We start from the raw sequence: 24,917 nt of genomic DNA, 5'->3' as shown, positions 1-24,917 counted from the left end.
TGCCATAAAATAATTTTTCGTAATTTAAAATCCACAAAATTCTGGAACGAACATAAGAGACACATGAGTAATCATGCATTAATTTAAATAAATCTATAAAATTCCTGAGTGGTTGACATATCAGTACAATATATAGTCTATTCCTCCTCGTATCTGATTGATGACGCCACATCGTCCGCATTTTCGTTCATTAAAATACAAAGTAGTCATTAACATTCTCGGGTCACCGTTTGGGGTTGAAGAGCACGACATTCCTACTCATATTTACACATCACAGTGCTGTATAATAATAACAAGCAGTAACAATGTGTGAATAAAATGCATATTCAGAGGCACAAGGTCCCATCACTAAAATACGCTTCTACCCCTTTATATTTGTATTAAGAAAAAAACTACAAATCGTACACCCATATATCTCTATATTTATGTAGATATATAGATATTGTACATGAATCCCATTGCCAGAGAGAGGCATAAACACACATATATCTCAGGATATAAAGACCGAATGAGGAAAAATATATAAAGTCTGTAAGACTGAGTCTCGTGCAATCAGAATGTGAAAGTTTGGTCGTAAAGCGGCCAGCTGTGAGTTCACTCTACTCTGACTGAGTATAGTATCATATATATACATATTTAAATGTATAAATGTATGCTTGATTTCAACTCAGCTCAAGTAAAGTCTATCCTACTATATAAGAACTATTTCTACCTCGCTCTGATACATGACCACGACAACAGAACACGGCAGTATTACCGGCGATTAAACATCAATAGTAATATATTCAGCTAATGCAATAAATTTACTACGTAATTGACTTTCGTGAAATTTCTTCATTTTAATAAAATCTAATCAGCTGTACGTTTGAATACAAGTATCTACTTATTATTATAATTATAATTACAATTATCCACTCAATTTTACCCGTTTACCCTCTATTCGTTTTTACTTGACTTATTTGAATGTTAGATTAGTGAGTCAGTTAGACGGACAAATTATTTTTAATTTTTAATAGACAACCGTAACCTTTTTTCGTAGATTGTGATTTACTTAATTTTGCTAAATTAAGTAGCTATTAATTAATATTTACCGGCAAATTGCTTTATATTATATGTTGATGTTTATTGAAAGGCTTTTTACAGTTTGAAATTGAATCGGTACTTTAGAATTAATGTATCAGATTATCAATAGAAAGAATGTCATATATTTTATCAGCTGATTAATTTTATGGAAAGTATATTTAGCAAATTAAGGCTAAATTATAAGTATAAGAAAGTAATAAGTTCATTTAAATTCAACCAAAAATATTTCGGCATTTTTTTTACTCCAAAAATATTATTTTGTAATTTTAATTAATTTTTTTAAGCCAGAAGTCTTTCTCAATAAAATAATTTAATGTCACAGCTTCCCACTCTGAAAAAAAAAATTAACTTGAATCAAGAGAAAAATTTTTGGATCAAATAAAATTTACTTGAACCGAGAAATATTTATTAATTCAAAAATTTTTTTACTCAAATCAAGATAAAGTTTTTTAAAATTGTTTTCTTAATTCAAGTTAATTTTTTTTGTCTTCATACTTTTTAAAACAACTTCTTTCCGTAAGAAAATTTTATCATATACTCTGATATGTTTATATATTACCATATCAGATAATTTGGTATCCCCATAGAGGTCTGATGTAAAAATTAGTTATTTTAGGCGTGATATGGTCATGTATAATTTTTAGACCCACTGAAGTTTTTAAAACATCCAACAGGTGGCGCATGATCGCTAAATATTCTCTTAGTACGAAAGTTAAATTTTAAAATAAAAGTAATTTTTTTTACTGTTTGATTAGCTCACCTAACATTGATTTTTAGTTTAATCAACTACTGAGCCATTTTAAGTTTTTATTTTTGACACGATAATGGACGCAAGCATTTCTATAAGAATAAAAAAATTGAAAAATTATTTTATTATTTTCATATATCCTAATACGGTCATATATGGCCAGATCAATTTAAATCAGAAAATTTTTTTACAGGTTAAAACCATCAGGCAGTATCAATATCCTTAAAAAAAACTCTCTACATTAATAAAAAAAAACAATGAATAAAATCTCACAACATAATAACTGTCTTGTTAATGAAACCTTGTTAAATAAATGAATACTTTAGTGTCTTTAATTATTCGGAATGAGTACAATAGAATGCAGTATAGCAGCTTTTATGATATGCATAAAATATACTTAAATATTATTATCTTATACATATAATATATGCAAATTAATATCACACACGCGTATTAATCCATTGAAATTTATTAACCACCATTTCCTACACACAAGTGTTTTAAATATTAAATACATGTCCTTTACTTCTACAATAGCCAAATGCATTTTGCGTCTAATATAAACAGTTCATAAGATCGCAGAGTAAAAAATCTTTAATAAATAAAAAAATGAAAAGATAACTAAACGTTACTAAAAATTCTTTCATCGCGTGTTTATTATTTGTTCACAAACGACCGAGATAAAATGCCTCAGGACATGAAAAAAAAAAATAAATAAATAAAAAATGACGATAATTTTTTCAGTAATTTCAACGTTGTTCGATGAAAGTGTGCAATTATCGGTTGTACGTCTACGGAAATCTCAAACTCGGGTGTATGGTATGGTATATAGAGAGAAGTTAAGCTGAGAGTAGAGAAGAGCCCACGCGCGTGTATATCGGTAGGTACGATCATCGACGACGACGACGAGAACCTCACGTTGGATATATAGGTATAGCTTCTCCTCGGCAGGACTCTCTCGGGATTACCAATCGTCGATTTCCCGGAGTCGAGAAACCTTGCTAATTGATTAAAGTCACGATCCCAAAGCCACCCGAGAGGGCTACACAATATCATCTGTAATCTCGATACGCTTCTCTCTTCTCTCTTCGGGATCCGGTAGTTATCTATATATACATGGTACTTTCTCCCTCGTTCTCTTGTTCGGCCATATATGCCGCAAGAGAATGTAGAATGAGATGAAATGAATAGAATAAGGATGAGACGAGTTTGATCGTGGATATTGTATTCCCGCGCATTCGGGACTCAGGCTGTCCAGTCCTGTTCAGATCCTTGTAGTATTGAGTCCTGAATCCCTAAACCCGCCAAGCCCTTTTCTCATTTCCACCCTCATCCTCGCCAATCTATATACATTTATATACATGTATGTTCGGTGTATGGTGTACCGAATCCCGTACCGTGCATTATTGTACTACCATTTTGGCTCACCAAGGATTAATCCGATCTCTAACGGTGGAATTTGCATTTAACGGTCATTAAATAAATTTATACTTATTTAAGATTGTTTATTTGAATAATATTCTTTATCATCGATTGTTTTGCTCCTTAGTGGACTTTTAATGTTCGGGAGACCAGTTAGGTGTAATGAGCATGTAAAGTTAATGATGCTTTGGAAAATTTTGGTTTTTTGGGCAAAGTAGTAATCTTTGATCGGAATTTGTGTTTAAGGAACTGGATAATAATTGTACATTTATAAAAAATTAAGTTGAAAAAAAAATTGAAGAGCTGAGTGTTTTGAAGGGTTTGATAATCTTTAATCAGCAAATAAAATTATTAAACAAAAAAATTGTGTTGCTTCAAGTTAATTTTACTTCATTTCAGAATTCTTCTACTCGCATGATTAAATGAGTGTAAACGATAAGAAGTACGAGAAAATTAATGAGAATCTTTTTTGTAGAGATGAAATTTCCTACCAAAAGAAGTATCTTGTGATTTTCTTATGACTTCAATTTTACACCCGTTTACTGAAAAAAAATTAACTTGATTCAAGAGAAAAACTCTTGAACCAAGAAAATGATTTTGAAGAGTTTCATTGTCTTGGATCAAGATGAAAAATTCTTGAATCAAGTCAAGTTTGCTTAAGTCAAAAAAATTATTTTTTTCTGTGTAAATCTAATTTTATTCTACCATGTTCCTGTAAATAATTTGTATGAAGCGGTTAAAAAAATTATTTGTGAAAAATTGAAATCAAAATTGTGAGTCAGCTATCAGAATTTAAATTTCAAACTTTCATGAGTCTTTGATTAAAAATTATTGGGTCAAATATGGAAAATATTGTTTGAAAATAGAAAATTGATGCTTGAATTCGAGTTTATATTCTAGTTGTGATTATTAATATTCTTGAAATATCTCAAAACAGATCGAAATTTTGAAAATAATATTTTTCTTAGATCAAAAAGTTTTCTTTAGTGTACATTTAATTTTTATCCAGTAATTTTTTTTCATATTTCCCAGCCCTTTTTAATCTACAATTTGAAAACAAATAACTCAAACAATTTATATTATAAACACATATTTATGACTCACGAGTACAGCTCACATTTCACGATTTTTTTTCCATAAAATTAATATATCATTAAATTTCTAAAGACTCATGAGATTTCAGTCGGTAATTATTACACATTAAATGACCCAAAAAGCAAAAAATGGCATACATTTACAGTACACATGTGTTTGATAATGACCCGTCGAATGGGAGATGCGAGTGAGTCTCCAGGATGAAATTAGGGTTATTTAGTTCCCTTCTTATGTGTACCTTCTCCCTTTTATTTTGATGTCTGTAATACTTTGCTGTTTTGTGTCTTCCTTTTGTGCCTACAATACGACACCGTATACCTCTATCTCTACCTATACCTTGGATCGTCCCGTCCTGCCCTCCTTTTATTTTATTTTGTCATGTTTTATATATCTCTCTCTAGACTCGCGTGCGTCGCGCACTTGTGTCATCATTTATTTTTTCTTTCCATTATTATTACCATTATCATTGTTGTTATTACTATTATTATATTATTCATATGTGTAGTATAAAGTATTTTTTCGCAAGGACATTGGAAGTACTTTCGAAGGATGTCACTTTTTTGCGTTACCCACTAATATAAGTTGATTTCAAAATATATAAATTCAATTCACTCAAAATTTTTAAAAAATTTTTTGCAATCAGTAATTGCGTGTTTTACAAAATTAAAAAAATACAATTTTTGGTAAGTTCAATTTTAACTTGGATTAACCTCTAAAGGAGTACATTTATCAAAAAATAATTTAAGACCTTTTTTGCAAAGCGTTCAATTCTCTACAAAAATAAGCTATACAATACGTCTCTTACTAGTTTGACAAGCCGTTGAAAAGGTAAGAAATTCCAAAAGTTGAAAAAAAATTTTATAGGCTTTGATTTTTAACATTAAAAAATTTTACAAATTGACATTTTTTCAAGTGTTTATTTTTTTTTATTTTTTTTTTATACAGCCTCAAGTATCCTCTTTACAACAAATTCAGACCTATAGCTACGATATTTTTCGAGAAATTAAAATAATTAACTTAAAAAATAATGAAATTTTAAATAATTTGATAAAAAATTTTTTTTTGTTTGCAAAGGCTTTTTTTATGGTTAAAAAAATTTTTAAATCAAAATTCATTCAAAGTAAAAAAGAGTCAATTTTAACTAGATGTTGATTTGACACGAAATGACCCATATAAATTAAATAGACATTTATAAATTTCGAACCAAAAGTATTTTCTATAGAATTTACTAAAAAATAGGGCGAAATAAATAACAAAAATAAATAAAAATGATAAAATTAGATAAACGGTAGATCATTTAGTTAATAACAGGAGGCTTAAGTTGCGGGTTGTTGTAAATAAAAGTCGAGTGTGGTGCAGAATAAAGAGTAGAATAGAGTATAAAAGTGCGCGGGGGACAATATCACAGTGGACTAATCTCGGGCGCATCCTGTCTGCTGCAAGGTAGAGTAGAGTAGAGGTAGACGGTGCTTGTTGGTGTATACTCGAGAGTATCAGTGTTGGTGCACCAATGTAGAGAAGGGATACGTAGGGTTGTATTGCAGAATGTGCATATTGTGTATGTGTATAGTAGTAGAGTACTTTGGTCTGATGCCCTGAGGCCGGGCCCGCACGGAAGGAAGGGGCCCTCAGGTAAGGTCATGCACCCCGCTGACCTCGGACCACCGACTTTACTGCTCCCCACTCTGGCAGCGACAAGACCGCGCTTTTCTTTCGCCCTCATCTTCATCCTCATCCTCATCCTTATCCTTATCCTTATCCTCATCCTCATTCTTATCCCGGCTACACCAAGTACAAGGCTGACCAAGAAGAAGACCAACAGCAAGAGCAAGAGCAAAAGCAAAAGCTGAGACCGGAGTATGGCTAAAGGTAAAGGTAAATGCTGGTGCCTTTACGAACTCTTCCACCTTCCTCCAACTCTTTATTACTTTTTTACTCTTAATATTACTCCTTATTTTGCTCTTTTCCTTTTCTCATCCTCATCTGCTTTTGATTCTATAAGACCTCACCAATGTCCATAATATATACGTTCGTCGTTCGTGAATCTCAACTTTATTCGCGAGGGCTCTTTTTTTTGTTGTTGTTATTATTATTATTTTTATAACTATTTATATGTAGCATATGTACCTACTCCTTATTGTACGCACGCACGCGCAAACTTTATTGAGATAAAACTGAGTCTGCGCTTACACGCCCACTAAACGCGAAATAATATCGTTCCATGATTTTTTTTTCTTTTATTTAATATGATAACTATTTTAATTATTAGTGATTTGTATCGCGTGATTGTAATTTGTTGAAGTTGGAAAGAATGTTCATTTCATGTAATTAAGAGCTTTTTTGCAAGCTTAGATTTAGTTTTCTATAAAATATAAAAATTACAATTTTTTCCGACTTTTGAAAGCTCAGAGGCTTAAATTTAAATATTTAAAAAACTTTTCGAATGATATTCAATGTTTAATTCACGTGTGAATTTAAAGTATAAAGCAATGATTAAAAGTGATTGTTGATATTTAAAAACATGTGACATGTAATATTATATAACATAACAATATTTTCGTAGCAATGAAATATAAGCTAGAAATAATTAATTTTTTTTTATAAATTTCGAAATCTTAATTTGTAGAATTGAACTCTTTTGAACCTTGAGCCTTAGAAATTTTTTTATGATAGAATTATAATTTAAAAGTGTAAGGCTTAATTATTTTGTGAATTTAGTAATGAGTGTCCTTTCTAGGGAATATTGAAAGTAAAAAGCTCTTGATCCTTAAAATTTTTTCTTACTGCTGAAATTCTTTTCACTTCTTTAAGAGTTTTAATTTTAGTTTTATCTAAACTAAGAAAAAGGTAAAATATTGTAGTCAAGAATTGCTTGACTTCAAAATTTGTTGAAGTTAATTATTCAAATTTATTCATTTTTTGATGAGCGAACAAACGAAAAAAAATTACCACTTCCATAAATTCGATTAATTCATCAGACAAGAAAACATGTTCTCGATAATTATCAAGAATATATTTTCTTGTATCAAGAAAAATCTCCTGATATAAAAATTTTTTCTGTGTATTTTAGTTTGACCTAATGAATCAGTTCAATAATATATAATATCTTGTAAACAATTTTTTAAGCTTTGATTTAAAAAAAATTGTACTATGATTAATCTAGTCAAGGTTAGATATTATCGCTTGAAATTTTAGTTTAAATTTTTTATCATATCTAAAAAAAATTATGTAATAATTATTTCTTAATATAATCACTAATTTTTTTTAGAGTTAAAAATTTTTCAACACTTAGATTACAACTCGAAAATGATACTGGGCCTTTTGCGGTAGAATTTACGTGAAAATTACACGAGTCTTGGTATATAATATAAAATTTAAAAGGAAAAGAAAGGTATATTAATATACATACATAAGTGTGCATGTGTGTATTTAGATGTATAAAGAAACGAACGTGTGTTGATGGGGTCTTATGCTGGTAGAATAGTAGTTGGGTAAAGATTTAATTGCGGATTGCGGGGCCCAGTGCCGCGGAACAGCCCGTGGATACGTTCTCACGCCTCTCCCTCTCTATTTTATTTACCTCTTTCTTTCTTTCATTCCTTCTTTCTTCTCCAGTCAGTATGTAGTATATATATATAGTATAGAGTCTTTCATCTTTTACTTCTTATAATAACTTATAATAATCGAGGGTCTCGTTCACTCTCGCGCCTGCATAGTCGAACTTGCTCGCTCCACTTGACTATCATTCCTATCCTTTCTCCCCTCGCCGCTTCTCGGCATTCTTCCTCTCGCGTTGCGCGATAATAATCTCACCCAAGAGTCGTTTTCGTTTAAACCGAGCGGCATGACCACCGCGGACCCACTACTATTATATTATAAACACACTACACGCACCAGTCACCATCAGCGTGTGCTCACTGTCTTCACGTAACATGTCAGTTGTTACAGTTTGGCTTTTGCATTGTTAACCTTTGCTTTGCTTTTATTATTTAATTACTTTTTTATTGTAATCATATAAATTGTTCTAGTCTTTGGCCCGCCAAACTGCTTTTATTTTTAATATTTACATACGCTAATTAATTTTGGTACTTTGCGATGTTATTTTTAAGTAAACCCGTTATTTTTCACATTATTTATTATTAATTTTTTTTATCAAGACAATGTGCTAATTAAAATTAAAATTTCATTTTTTTGATTTATGATTTTTTAGGTATAATTTAATTAATTTAAATTATTTTCATCCGTTTATGACAATAACAGTTACCTAAGATTAAAAAAATAAAAAATTGTTTTTGAGTAAAAAAAAAAATTTACAATTTTTCTTGAAATTTTAGAAAATTTAATTTCAGTTGAAGTAGTTATTGTAAATAAAATTTTTTTGCGGTCAAAAAAATTTTCTTCTCTGCTTAAAAAATGATTTCTTTTCGTTCAATAAAAAAGAATTATTGCTCAGCTAAAAAATTTATTTAAATAAACCATTTAATTTATTAAATCATCAAATAAAAAATATCACTGCATGCCTTTTAAAATAGACTATAAAAATTATTTTGATAAATTTTATCAACTCTCGAACAACAAAATATATTTTCAAAAATAATCAAAAACTGATTTTTGTATAAAAAAATTTTTTTTCTCCCTGCATGAAAGTGTACTGACTAATTTTAAATAGAGCTCATGAAAAAATCATTGCAATATTTTTTTTTTCTTCTGAGTGATTATGATTGCTAATAATTTTTATCTTATTAGTAACTAATTATTTTATTAACTAATTATATAGCAGTGAAAGAATAAAATTTCTGTGTTGTGTTAATTATTTTAAAGTAAAAATTAGTATAATTAGAGTTACGAAACGAGGTAAAATAAAAAAAGTAAATTGTTGGTTGTAGTATAAGTGTTTGCGATTTGAGATAGTATTTAGGAAGAACCGAGAAAATTTTTTTATGCTTGATTCTTTTTAAGAACATTTTTTATCAGTTGTTAACAAAAAAAAATTAATTCAAATAAAAGTAATGTTTAATATCTAAAATTAAATAATTTAAAGTGAATTATTTATGATTAAAATATTGTTATTAATTTTTCTAAACAACGTGCAACCGGTGAGAAATTGGAGGCAAGCGGCGACAGAAGTCAGTCACCGAAAGGTCCCGAGGTCACGGGAGGCCTTGAGTCACGACATCCAAGCAGGTGCTTTGATCAGAATGGTCATTAAATTTTTTTTACTCTACTTATTTAGTCAATTGTTTATTTTTAACAATCTGGTGGAAGTACAGGACTCCTGTGACCTCTTTTATCGAGAGTATCTTTTTTTCTTTCTATCAACTCATTAATTAATTAATTAATTTATTAACGTGTATTTATTTATCAAACGGTTTTTCAAATAAAAGAAATGTTTATTGTTGCAGCAGGCTGATTGATTAATTGATTAATTAATTTGATGTAAATAAATATAGAAAAGGGCCAGTACAATGCATACCTTCCCGGCGCATGCCCATCTTCAGGCACTTCTTCAGCCGGCAAAATTGACATTGATTACGGTGATGTTGATCTATTGGACAGTTACGATTTCCTCGACACGAGTACGTTAAATTCCTTCGTACACTTCTTTTGAAAAAACTTTTACATCCTGAAACATAAATTATTAGAACATTAGTCGGATTTTTATCTATCATTTAATGATTAATGCCAACAGTAATATTATTATTATAACATTTGCATTAACAAAATAAATTACTTATTTCTGACCATTCATTGATGACTAACTTTTTTTTTAATTTTTTTTTCCAAATTCCGTATGAAATATTACAGACATGAAAAAACAACAATAGTGACCTTTTTTGTGATTTTTAAATTTTCTACAAAAAAAAAGTTTTTTCTATATTTAGTGTTTAACTCAAAATTTTGATTTTAAACTTTTCCAATTTTTGTTTTAAAATTCGGACAAAAGAATAACAGAAAGAAAAATTTCTTGACTGGAGAACAAAATTCTTGGCTCAAGAAAATTTTTGGGTGTCTGAAGGAAGACCGAAGTTGTGTTGGCTGAAAGAAAAATTCTATTCTTGGTGGAAGTAATTATTTCTTTATTCAAATTGTCATAAATACTTGATACAATAAATTTTTATATTTGATCGAGATTTTTAGATATTTTAGGGAAGCAGCGCCACCTATTTCAGCTGAGAAAAAAATTTTCTCAACTTGAGAATATTTTTCTCTTGAATATTTGATAATCGTTTTATATTCTTTTAGCGTGCAACTATACATATTGAATAAAAAAAAATGATTTGATATTATTTGATCTTCCCATTTGACATGTTAATCAATAAAAATAATAATGAAAATTTACTATCAAGATATTTAATTTTTTGGCGCAAGAGAGAAATTTTCTCAAGCCACGAAGATTTTTTTGACTTAAATAAATTTTCTTGGATCAAGATACGTATTTCTTAAAGCAAGAGAATTAATTTTGTTGGAATAAGTGAAATTTCTTGTGTCAAAAAAAAATTTTTTTTTCGCTCAAGAAAATTTTTAGCAAGAAAAATATTTTCTTGACTCAAGTGTACCTTTTTTTTGTGTGAAAATTTAACTCAAAATTATGATTTTAAACTTTTAATGAAATTTATTTTTAGTGAATTTTTGACGCTGTTTATTATTAAATACTCGCTTTTAAATTTAAAAATTTTTTTAAAAGTATATTCTATTTTGTAATAAAATTTTTATCTAATGAGTATAAAAATTTACTTAATATGTGGTATGGCATGATTTAATCTACAAGAATGTAAAAAATACAGAACGTAAAATTTGTTTAAATAGTAATCTTAGCGTAACGAAATACTTGGTGGTTTTCTTTAATATTAAGGTTTACATGGTTCTTGGTATATATAAATATATGTATGTATATACGTCTATGCATATGGATATGATATGAAGGATGCATGCACGCAGGAGGAATTCAACGAGCGGCGCACGCACAGGAGAAAATGATTGTGCGCGGATTGCTATGTATATAGTATATACATATAATAGTACATAGATGGATATAAATATGAGTACAAATGCACATGCAAGTTGAGTGGAATGGAAGAGGAGTCTACGTCGGAAAGAGTGTGTATATAGTAATAGCGCAGAGAGATAGAGTAGAAGTTGAGGTAAAGGTAAGTATTAAAGGTAAGGGAGCATCAAGAATCGAGAATGAAGTAAGTAAAGAAGGAAGAAGACTTGTATAAGAAAGCCAGAGTGGCAGGACTGCCCTAAGAATAATCGCAACCCCGACAAACTGGCGGCGGCTTGTTACACGCACGTAATTCAATCCCACGCCGTGGAAATGACCCGCGAGCCACAGCTGGCTCTATCACAAATTTATATTCTTGTATACTATTGTGCTGTGGATATTTTACTTTACTATCAAAACTTCAAGTAATTATTTTGTTTTTATTGATACAATTAAATGAAAACTCTTTTTTTATTTTATTTATTTTACGCTTGTAATTAAATGATTGTCGTTTATTTTATTGATAATAATATACTATGAGGTTTATTCGATTCAATTATACGGAGAATGATTTTTTTTTTTATTCAAATAGTTGTAAAATAAGAATTTTTATTACTGAAATTTAATTTAGTTTTACACATATAAAAACGGCTTAAAGAATGTTTGAAATAAAAAATTTTCAAGTTAAAAAATTAAAAATTAGTTAGAAAATTAAAAATATTTCAAAATTAAAGTGTAAATTTGCGAGCTTAGACTTCGTAAAAAAATTTTCTGATATGCTCACTTGCTATTAAAATTAACCTTATGTATAGATCAGGACAGATATGGTTTGTTATTCGAATTTTTAAACATTTAAAAACTAATAAAGTATTTTTGCATGTAAAAATTTCAATACTGAAAAGGCACCAAAAATGTTGAAAAATTAACTTGAATTGAGAAAAAAATTCTTGAATCAAGAAAATGATTTTGAAGAATTTCATTGTCTTGAATCGAGATAAAAAATTCTTGAATCAAGTAAAATTTATTTAAATCTAGAAAAATTTCGTAGTTTAAGAATTTTTCTGCTCAAATCAAGAAGATGAAATTTTTCAGAATTATTCACTTGATTCAAGTATTATTTTGTGAGTAAAATTTTATAAAGTTCACAAGTTTGGGATTTTTTAATTTTAATTTACTGTCTTAAAAAATCATGGTAAAAATTCAACCAATTGGGTAAAATTTATATTAATGCATTGAAATGTACACAAACAAAAAGTTTACTCGAATCAAGAAAATTAGTAAGGGAGATTAAAACAGTGTTAGTTCAAGGAGAATTTTTTTTGAAGCAAGATCACTTTCTAATTGTTGAAAAAAATTTAATTTAATCTGAGATGATAATTGTTTTTAGAAATATTTTTTTGAGTCAAAAACTTTGTCTTCTCAATTTTTCTTCCGTGTATACAATTTAGATCTTCAAAAATTATTCCCACCCTTTTACGAACCACAAAAATTAATAAAATAATTTTTCAACCAAATTTTTTTATCAAAATAATAGACGTAAACATAAAAATAACTAACAAATAAAGCATTAACCCCGTAAAATAATTAACCATTAACCAAATCAAGATAGCAAGGAGCAAATTAGCATAAAAGCACCCTTATAAATCAAAAAAAAGAAAAAGGAAAAGAAAGCATTCTTGCAGACAAAGAAATAAAACATTGTATATGATAGCATAAAAAAAATAAAGAAAAAGTAAAGTTTTAGAATAAGAAATAAGAGTAGACTAATCGGCAGTACATCTGTCGACGATAAGACAAAACAAGATGGTATCCCACGTGGCCTCTTGAGGCTTACATCCAAGCATAAATTTAATCCAGCAATTCTCGTTTTATCTTCAGCTGCAAGGTCCTTCCACCTTTTACGTGACTCGCGTTACCAATTTCAAGACTACACCACACACCATTATAGCAAAAATGAGAATGGGACTGACTGCTCCGTATACAATTTAAGTCTAAGTCAACTGTAGACTCTACTTAACTTAATATGAATAATATATTAAATAAATAAAATAAAAATAATAACTTTTCTTAGCTCAGCATGCGTTCTAATAACAGCGAGTCCAGTTCAACAGATTATGACCACGAAGACCCTGAAATGGAATGGAAGTGCGTGCGTAAGTCTTCCGCGGCATTAGACCATCAGTAATTTTGCAAATACTCACACATATTCATATATATGTATATGTATACATAAAAATATTTATAGGATAGTAGATATTGCACACAACACAGAGGAAGCGAGGCTGAGCGCCCGCAAACTGCATGCTCTGCGGTCAGTCTTTCGACTCGGCCGCGTAAAATTAATGACATTGTTATAATTAATTAGCGTTTCATACTTGTATCTCTCAGTATAATACACAGCACAGTCTGAACATACATCTCTGAAATGTATATGTATATGCAGAATGAAATGTATATAGCAAAGAGGCTTCGTTAGCAGGATAATTAGTCACAGAGGATGCGCTTAAGGCGGTGCAACGGTGAAGAAGCCTTCTCGCTTCGGGCGGCAAGCAAGTAATTCTACGCCTGCCGCGTAAGTATTACGATCATCTTCTCTCCTCATTGTTGCTAATACTTTACATTAAGGATACCTAAGTACTAAGTGCCAAGACCAACTGCATTCTGTGTGTTGTATATTTTATATTGTATATTCTATGTATGAGTTATAGATGTAGGGATAGATGCAGAATTAATTTTAGATATTGTAGATTCCTCATCGTAGATAATAGATACCAGGTACCGATTAATGTTTAATTGTCCAAAGATAAATTATTTTTTTTTTTTTAATTTAATTTATGCTGCTTGACTTCCTTCGAACTAAACTCTTTTTATACGCCATTCATTATTTAATTGCTGTCAATTATTGGGTTACAGGTAATTGCTGATTGTAATTATTATGAAATTCCATAAAAAATTTTCTGATATCTTCTGACATGGAAACTGACCATGTTAGGACGTATACACTGATAAAAAAATTAACTTCATTCAAGAAAAAAAAATCTTGAACCAAGTATACCATTTTGAGGAAAATGATTTTCTTGAAACAAGAAAAATTTACCTAAATCAAGAATAATTTCTTAATATGTTGATTTAAATAATTTTTATGTCAGTATATATTAAAAAATAAATTATTTATGTGATACTTTAGGATTAAAAATTTAATGTAAATTGTAACAAGAATAAAAAAAAAAAATTAGTTTCAAAAGTAATTTTGTTTGAACGCAATTAATCATGACCATGAAACCAAGCAATTCCCAAAAAAATTGTTTTATTCAATTACTACCCTTAAATATTATCAAAGATAACTAAACTTAAAATTTTTTGTTTGTTTGTTTATATCTGTCTCTTTTATAACAGTCAATAAAAGTTCATAGAAAAAAGCAAGCAAAGAACATAAGAATGGACACAACACTGTACACGAACAAGTTGGAAATGAGATTAATAAAGATTATCCAGAACGGAATAATATAATATGATCTCATTAGGGCGATTAGTACAGGGTCTGCGGGATGTCTGGCTTCATCTTTTCCGTTTACTCGGGCACCCGAGACCCGAGAATGAGGAAGAGAAAGAATTACTATTGTGGATGGATGTATGTATATACATCCATACATATTGCGGATGTTATGTATTTAGCGGTAGTGGTGTGTCGTGGGGTGGCGGACCCTCGTCAGCTATTCGTGCAAGAATTGTAAGGAAATCTTTCACTACAGACAGATGCAGAAAAGAAGTTTAACATTTGTCGTAGGGAGCTCATTGGCTTCTTTCTAATATTCCACTTTAGCTTCTTTATCAACACAACCAAACAGTCAAGTTTAATTACTTTATCGTAATCCATATTACAACTCAAAGGATTGATGTCTTCTTTTCTTTTGTTATTTCTCATCAGAAAGATCCGTAAATTGAAAATTTTTTTGTTTTTATTTAAATAATACTTAAATACATATTATACTAAATAAAAATTGTTTTATCGTCCTCAAAACAAAAAAAAATTAACAACTCAAGAACAGAATTTTTGATTTTAAAAAATCATCCTGGAGAGTGATTGTCTTTAATTGAGACTAAAAATTGTAAAATCAACTAAAATTTAACTAACTACAGAAAATCGTCAGATCAAGAATTTTTCTCTTGAATCAAGTTAATTTGTTTGGCAATTATTTACAAGCGGGGTCCACCTTATTTATGGCCATATCTAGGTGAAAAATTAACATTTTTTCCTTTTTTTTTACTCTACTTGTTTTTAGGGCGCACTTATGATAAAAAAAATATCGTGAAAGAAAAAAATAAAGATTTCAATAGCTTTTTTGCCTTCAAAAGTTGGAAAAAATTTTGGCTCTCATGTTTTTGAATAAAATTTCTATTTTATCTTTTTTTGATATATATTTTTTTTAAAAGTACACGGAAAGAACAAGATGACACTGGATATCATCTCAGATTATACTCAGTGATATCTGTGGTGAAAAAAATTTCAGATAGTAGCTAGAAAAATCTAGATTATACTGCATGATATCTGGATTATACTAATTGTAATCTGGATTATACTCATTGTAATCTGGACTATACTAGCTACTATCTAAACTTTTTTTCCATTCAATATAATCTGGGATGATATCCAGTGTCATCTTGTTCTTTCCGTGTAAATAAAAAAAACGAACAATTTAAAAAAAATGGTTGAATATCAAAATTTTGAAAAAAATGAAAATTAAAATAGTGGACCCCACTTGTAAATAATTACCAATATTTTTGTTTTCAGTGCAGCTAAATAAACTGAAACTAATGTCAGATCAGCTTTGGAAAATAAAAAAATTCCTTTCATCTTTTAACTTAGCATTTTAAAATTAACGAAAAGTTATAAATGGACATTACATGTCATTTTATTAATGATGACAAGCCTGATACTGGCATTTTAACTCATATCAGGACACATCAAGTCAGATATATTCATGTATGACCAATTTTCATTGTAGATTAATACGGACATATCAGACCATATGTAGCCATAATAAATTTTCTGATATGGACCTTCCGCTCTCAAAAAGTAAAAAATCTTTTACTTTAACAAAAAAAAAAATAATTGTAATTGTAATACCAGCACAATGCAGCTCATAGTTTAATACACCTGGTACGTCTTTACTTGTTGGTTCGCTATCTCGAGTCACGTATGATCCTAAGCGACAAACAATATCCCGTCTTAAACACTGGTTTACCGACGTGCTGGCTAATTACTATAATCGAGCTGCTATCACGAACATTCTTCAGTTTACTATAAATCTTATAGCCTTATTTCTTATATATTGTATAATAGTATAATACGCCTGAGTATACTACATATGTATATGGGTATTACATATGTGAATAAGAAGGATCCTAATGTAATGTAAGTAAAGGTACTACTCGAGTGGCGTTGGCATGCGCGCTTCAGTACATTCCTTTTTATTCAACAGTTAAGTATACACACAACACTAACATAAAAGTACAATCCAAAAGTGTGTTATATTTACCAAGAACTTGACAACGATCTTGACTACTTTTTTATGCTACTTCTTATTCTGTTTTACTTGTATTACTTTTCTTTGTCTTGTTTTATAAATCAGCTAAAAAAACAGTACGAGTGTGTAAGCATGTGTGTATATAAGTCTGATGTTTAAACAGGAATTTTTATTCTATTATGTATATGTAATCTTTACTTATTCTTATTACTTATTACTTATTGAATTGTTCATTTTTATTTTTTTATTTTTACTAGTAGATTTTATTAAGAACTAGCTGATTCCCGCTCACTTTGCTAAATTAAATGTTTTTTTGACTAAACAATTTGCTTTTAAAAATACTATGAAACTTTAATAAAAATTTATTTATTTACAGATGGGGTATTGAGAAAAATTGCCTTCAAAATTAAATTTTTTCATTTGCAAATTAAAATATTAAAGAAAATATAAAAATTTCTTCATCTGCCGATAAGCTAGTAGTAAGGAAAAATATTCAGAGATTTTACAAAAATAGGAATTTTATAAAAATTAATCAAAAATTCTCTGCAGATTAAAATATTAACGAAAAATGCCATAAAAATTGAATAAAAATTTTACTATCAACAGATAAGCACATTGAGAATAATTGAAAAAAAAAGTGGTTCACCTGTAGATTAATAATTTTATAAAATTTCAATAAAAATTCTTTTATCCGGGAGATAAAAACATTCAAAAAAATTTTTATAAAACATTTAATCATCATTAGCTAACTTAATTGCAAAACGGCGTTAAGTCATAACTGCGAGGGCTCAAATTTTTCTTTTCTTTTTTTTACAAATCTGTTATCTATTTTCTTTTTGTTATTTTCATTTCTATGCTCACCTGCTCGAGTAATTATGAAGGGATTGATGCAATCCGAATGTGTTTTATAATTTTTTCTTTTTTTCGGTTATCTTTGTCATTACAAAATAATTTAAGAACGACTAGTTTGTAAAGATTATTAACCTTGTTAATGGGTCTACGGCTGTTGGGTTTGTTTGTTTATAAATAAATAAATAAACAAACTGTTAAGATTATTAATAAGAATTAAAGTTAACTTTTGAACAAAATAGGATAAAATATCCTTTATCTGTCTTTGGTCTAAATTAAAGCTCTATAATTTTGAAAAAAATTGATGTACTGTATTTATATATATTTAAGTTAGAAAAAATAAGATGAAGTAGTCTTATCAAAAGATTTACTTGAGAGAAAGAACTAAATTAATTTCACGACTCGCATCATACCAAAAATTCAAATAAAAGCCCTTGAAATTGATATTCAAAAAATGTTTTACGTACTGCCAATCAATAAATTTATTAATAAAATTTTTTAATAAGGATGTGTATTTTCTCATGGTATACTTAAGTATATAGCAAGCGAATTGTCACGGTCTATTAGTCAATCGGAATGAAGTTGTTGTTAGAGTTTTATTTTGACATATATGTATGTATGTATATAAGTAAATATGGCCAGTAATAATCATAAACAAATGTTAATTGCATAAAAGTCGTGTATTTATATAGTAATTATAATGGTGAATAAAAAATACGAGATAAAAGATAAAAGTTAAGGATAGACTAATAAATCAAGCGAATGGATGAATGAAAATGTAAAAGTTAAAATAAAAGTGTTACATGATAGCAGCAGATAAATAGAGCCCAGGTGATTCGAGTATAGATTACCGCGTGTAATATAATGTGTGTTATGCGTGACATTGAATTGTATGGGATAGGGAGCTGGGAGCTGGTTGTAGGGATAGATGACCAATGTATCAATGTATCAATGGAATGATGCATCAAAAATTATTATTGTATTACAATAATGTTTATGCTATCGTTAGTTTTATTTATATTTCTTCAGAGATCCCAAAGAATTCACGGCATGTAGACGGAAGAGATAATATTAGGATGCTGGTAACATCAACTATCATCAATTTTCGAATCCTTTTATCGGTTTGTACCATCGAGAATGCGTGACTTGTGCATATATATATATATACACATTTAAACATTTATATTTATATGTATTTATTTGTACATCGCTTTTATTATTTTTTAGTTTTATCTTCATTGTATTGTACAATACTTTTATTTAATGTTGCATAATTTATTTGTTGTTTTTTAACCGTTTATTTATTTAGTCTTCAGTGATTTATCTGATCTAATTATAATTTTATATTTTATTTTTGTTGTGAAATCTTTCTTATTTTAGAACCTTATTTTTTCGGCCTGGGAAAATTTTACTCTCGAGTTAATAAAATTATATCGATCAACTTCTATTTTTTTTTTTTTTTCAATGATTAAATTTTTATGAAAGAAAAATATTCAAGTTAATTATTGTAAGCGATGAAGTAAAATTTTTCCGTTGATCATGTTAATTTTAATTTTATAATTGGCATGAATTGTAATGCAACAAATAAGTAACAACTAATAAAAAATAATTATTTGATTGTTTCAATAATTATTGCTTTGCCGTGTTATTATTTCATCAATTTTTTTGTTACGTAGTGAAATTATTTTTATTTGTTAAATAAGTATCGATATCATAAAAATGATTAAAGAATTCAATAAATTTTTTATGTATGTATTTACATAAGATTCTTCTTTCTTCTCTTTTAAAAATAATTAAAAAAGCGGCAATATTTCAAGATAATTAATAGGTTAAAAGAGCATATGGGTTTAAGAGAAAGGTCTCGATGACAATTCATAGAATTAGAAATTTGAAATCCACAGCACACACGAGCCATTAGTTAAATCTTATCCCTAAAAGCGACATACGAAGCATGTACGCAGCATGAGTACGTGAAATGGGTGGTGCTGGGCTTCTTGTAATCGCCAGATTAATGTGCTCTTACTTATATACTTATATACTAACCTAACCTCAAGCTTAAACCTTAAAGCTAAGGATGTACTAATGTATGTGCTGCAGATATAAGAGTACACGTCTTTGAGAAAATACGAGCTCGTAACTTTTCAGATCGAGCGTTACGATTGGCAACTCGGGGATTTATTTCACAGCGGTACCCACTACTTACACCCGGTGACCAGCTGGACAACCTATGCCGTGTGTACTATACATATCAATAAAGACGGAAGCGATAAACGGGATTTAAAAGGGTGCAAGTGTCTTTTTAAAAAGTTCCCGAACTCGTTGTATCACTTTTAGCAAATTCCAAATAAAATTTAATACACCAAAGCAATAAAAATAATAATAATAAATACGTAAGACCAGTTTTCCAAGACGGGCCATCGAAATATTTCCCATCGGAATTGGCTCCATAATGGGGGCCCACAGGCAAACCTCGGCCGGTTCTGGAATCGGGGCCCGCATTAAACGCGTGAGACCCCGAGTGACCCTCATCCAACAGCTCATTAATCATTATATTTTCGCGCGTTATATTATGTTATAGCGTTATCCTCTTTAGCTTACGCCGGCTGATGCTAATGGACGTACCTCGAGAAATTTTAAATATGCATTACTATAACCGTTGGTCATTTTACCTATTCTCTAACCAATCTCTCTACATATTATGTACATTCAAACATTATATATTATGCATAACAGCGCATAATGTTACATACACAGCATAAATCTATGGTGCTAATTTTACCAAACATTTAACTTGAAAAAAAATTTTTTTAAATTAATTATTGTTGAATAAAAATACATAAATGATTTTTTTCTATTGACATTTATTAAAAATTTTCAAATTATTTTTTTGATATTATTTATACACTGCTTTAAAATATTTTTTATTTAATAAAAAAAGTCAAATTTTTGATAAATTATAAAATTCAATTTGAGAAAAAACAGTCTTAATACAAAAAAATTTTTTTTTAATTCTGAAGTGATTTTTTTTTGTATTTTAAAAATTAAATAATTTTTTTACAACAAATTATTATTCTGAGATATTTTTTTTTTAACTAATTATTGAATTCATTTGATTACACTTTTATAAAAAAACATTTAATAATGCCAAAAAACTCTTCCAAAATTCTAATTTAAATTTATTCATTTATTTTATTTACTAAATAAACATTTAATTAACTTTCATTATAAATAATTAATTTCAAAAAAATTTTTTCTAGCTTGTAACTTCAAATAATAATAAAATTTCTTTCCTCCATTTAACAAAAATGTAATCTAAAAAAATCAATCAACCAAAATTTTTATAGCTTTCAAAAAAACGTCAACGATACTAAATAAAAATGATAAAAATGAACTTATATGCGGGTTCTCAATACATCTTAACAAACATTTAAATTAAAATTGAGTAAAAAAATGAGCGACAATTCAAACGATGTTCACTCGGTTGTCGGTTGTTACGACAAATCAAATGATTATTCATTGACTGCAAGTGTATAAGAAGAACATAAAAGATAGAGGCACCATGATGGGACGTCTTATTATTTCCCAATATCCAGTGTTATATTTAGTACAAAAAAAAAAAATAAAAATAAAAGCTGCATCTCGTATCTATAGTAACTACATATGATTGACTATCAAGCAATAATCGAGATGATTGTTGGCGATGACTCTAATGTACATTGACAGATTGATTTTGATGTCAACCGATGTCAAACGACTGGGAATTATTGTCAATTTATCAAGCTTGTGACGCGACTAACCGCGTACTGAGGATCGAGGATGCCCCAGATTGTTGGGCTGGTAAATACACCTAAATTAACAGATGCGAGATGCGACAAGTTATTGTCATGATCATGATTATGATTATGATTATGATCAATCATCAATTGAGAAAACAATCAGCGATACAAGAGTGCACTTATTTCATCTGAAATATCGGTACTATGCATTGCTTTTTATTTCTCGATCATTCCACGCAGATCACGATGACAAGTTGATTATTACTATTACGGTGGTCATAATGACTCATCAAAAATTAGTGAGAGTCCATCACTATTCTTGCTTCACGATGTGTTTTAATCTTCATCATCATCATCATAATTATTATTAATATTTACAGTTATAAAATGATATGATATTTCTTATATTTATAAAAGACTGACACTTGCTTTTAATATTTATACTCGATATTATTATTAGATATTATAAATTATATGCATTAATAATACAAGCTCTTATTTTTTTCCGTCGTTATAGATACGCGCTATCAATATTTGTGTGGAAAAATATATCGTTTACTTTATTTACAATTAGTATCTCGTACGTTCTATTTCAAGAATTAAAACCAGTAAATATCAATTGTCTTATTAATTTTTATGACTTAATTTCTCAATCGTTTTTAAAGTTAAAAATAATTCTTGGAATAATAAATTAAAAGTTTGTATTATTAATATTTTATATTTAGAATTTTTGTGGTGTTGTATAAGCAGATGATTTTTGGACGGTGATATGTATTATTATTTTTAAGGAAAATTATAATAAAACTTCGAAAGAAAAATGTTGATTTGTAATTGAGAGTAAATAAAATTATTAGGGATTTTTTTGTTTTAATTTAAATTATCTATAAGAAATTTTTTATCGATTTTATTGTAAATTACATTTTTTAGATAAAAATAGAATTAAAATATTAGAGATATTTTTTAAGTATAATTATTATTAAAATGTTATTCTCGAAAGTTTAAAATTCAAATTTTGAGTTAAATATTTAATTATAACAAGAAATTGTAAATGATTGTTTTCATCAAAAAAATTTTTTTTGTCAATTTTATTATATTTTAATTATCTGTAAAAATTTTAATAAGAAAAATGTTTATCATATTTTTCATTAATCATTTAAGTTTTAAGTATCAATTAAGTTTTATCAAGACTAGTGACTATTTTTTAAAATATTTGAATATTGTTAAATTCAAATAAAACAAAATTATAACATAAAAATAAATAACTAGGCAATAACTTTCAATTTAACGCACTTAGCTCGAGGAGATTTCAATAAATCGTAGCTATCGCCCGTCGTCAAAGTCTACTATAATTCAATACCTTCCTGCCGACGATACGACAATTATTCTTCGTTACACCAATAAACCCTCGTCTTATAAATAATAAACTTTTCATACCTAATCTGATAACAATAAAAAAAAAAAAAAAAAAAACATTGACTAAGAAAATTTTCAAAGTAAAGTGAAATTTTTGCGCTAAAAAAAAAATACATTTTTTATTGTAGAGAAAAAAAGAAAATAGAAAAGCAATAATTATCTTGGGCGAAATAAAATTTAAAAAAATTTTTTTGCTTTAAGATAAATTTAACTTGGTCTAAAAGTATTTTGATTAATATTCCTGGTTTAAGGAAACTATTGCTTCTGAGTATATTTTTGCGGAACTCAAAAACTAATAATTGTAATAAAAATAGTAATGAAAAATGTAAAAAATAAATGCAATTTTTTTATTAATTTTCGTCATATTTGTCAGAATTCAACCATAAACGTTAATTTTTGATTTCAGATTAAAATGTAAAAATTAATTACAACACTTTAATATTATTGAAGTGCTCAATTTACTTTCAAAACCTTAAAATTATTATTTTTAGTGTAAGTCGCATTGTTTGTGAACATCAAGGCGCATTAAAAAAAAATCGACATTTTTTTTTCAAATAAAAAAATTATCATCTAATTACATTAATTTAATCGAAAATCAAAGAAAATCTGACAATTTAGCATCCGATCAACTTTAACCTGGCATAACTGCTAAAAAAATAAATTTATCAATACAAAAATGTAAAATAAATTTATACAATTTAAATTATACAAAAAATCATAAGAGACCTGTTTTTGCCGAGCATTAAATTTCCTACAAAAAAATTTCACTAGCCAGTCAGTTGAATATTAGCAAAGATATAAATTTCCAAAGCTTACAAATATTTTTGTTTCATGTTTATTGACATAAAAAATGAAAAAATTTGTTTCGTGATTTTAAATTAAATAAAAATGTAGGCACGGTGCATGATTCAAATGAAAATTTAATATCATATCATATCATTCTATTCCGTGATTGGAAGCCACTTGCCATCAGTATTCAGTATAATATAATGCAAGAGATAGGTGGGCGTCCGTTTATAGTTACTTTGGTCTTGATCCCTTCGCGCTTCGTTTCCCGGGCCGTTACATCGTTATTAGCTTCCTAACGGACGTGTAAGCATCCCAGGGAACACATCCCACTGCGTTATTAATGATAAACTCTCTTTATATTGTTTTATTTTTGTTTTGATAAAAGACTCATACATATATCAGTACGTATGCAAATACATATATTTCTTTTAATTTTAGTCTTAGAATGTTAATCACGTGCTGTATACGTGTTCGAGACACTAATACTCCCCACTCGAGATGATATGAGTGTTGTCAAGTCCCCGGGTTAATTCGTAGAGAACGAGATATATATCTTCTAATAAATTGTTTCACATCCCTCATATTAATACAACTCGTCTCGTTAATGTTTTCATATATGGCGAATTGTAAATAAAAAATTTACTATGCAACAACTGATTATTTTTTATTCACAATTTTTTTGTCATATTTTGTAAAAATCGTTTATGTTATTTAGTTAATAGTTGACAAAATTTTGAATACAACAAATCTTTTCATTATTTTGAAAATTTGACTTTTTAAAAAAATTATAAGACTATAAAAAAATTCTGGTAAACAGCCATAATAATGAATAACTTTTATATAGACTATTTCCGCAACAGTACATCACACTAGAAGAGCGTTAAAGTTACTACCCGCTTCCTAATCCTTAAAATCAAACGTCAGTATAGTAAGACCAGTTGGTAAAATAACCTTCCTATTTTTTTATAATTTTTTACTTTCTGATTAGGGAGCTGAAGATTAAAGATTGATTAAAAATCACTATAAATTTTGATTTTTTAATTAATTTAAACTTATTACAGTATAGTTTTAATTAGATTCGATAGTCAACTGCGAAACACTATGAAATATATAAAAAACTCCCTTTTTACTAATTTTAACTAAATTATTCACAATATTTAAGTTAATACTTTGAGTGTTAAAGTGCCAAAATTTACAATTTCGAACAGTAAATTCGGCGATTCTAAGAA

At 28.3% G+C, this 24,917-nt stretch overlaps 1 protein-coding gene across 4 annotated transcripts in view; it reads right to left on the bottom strand.

Annotated features, from left to right (window-relative positions):
* Positions 1-24,917, bottom strand: part of Svp (COUP transcription factor 2) — a 103,835-nt gene that overhangs the window by 57,123 nt on the left and 21,795 nt on the right. For 3 of the 4 annotated variants that reach the window (XM_074251238.1, XM_074251230.1, XM_074251213.1), the window contains exon 2: positions 9,813-9,971. In XM_074251238.1, coding sequence (XP_074107339.1) covers positions 9,813-9,840 — 28 coding nt within the window. In that variant the 5' untranslated portion in view covers positions 9,841-9,971. The remainder of the gene's footprint in view (positions 1-9,812; positions 9,972-24,917) is intronic. The other variant, XM_074251222.1, reaches the window with a different exon arrangement.

This window comes from Cotesia typhae, unplaced genomic scaffold, assembly GCF_013202065.1.
Source record: "Cotesia typhae breed Kobodo isofemale line unplaced genomic scaffold, CoteBio_Ctyphae contig_122, whole genome shotgun sequence".
Taxonomy (NCBI): domain Eukaryota; kingdom Metazoa; phylum Arthropoda; class Insecta; order Hymenoptera; family Braconidae; genus Cotesia; species Cotesia typhae.
This window is presented reverse-complemented; position numbering and strand designations above follow the sequence as displayed.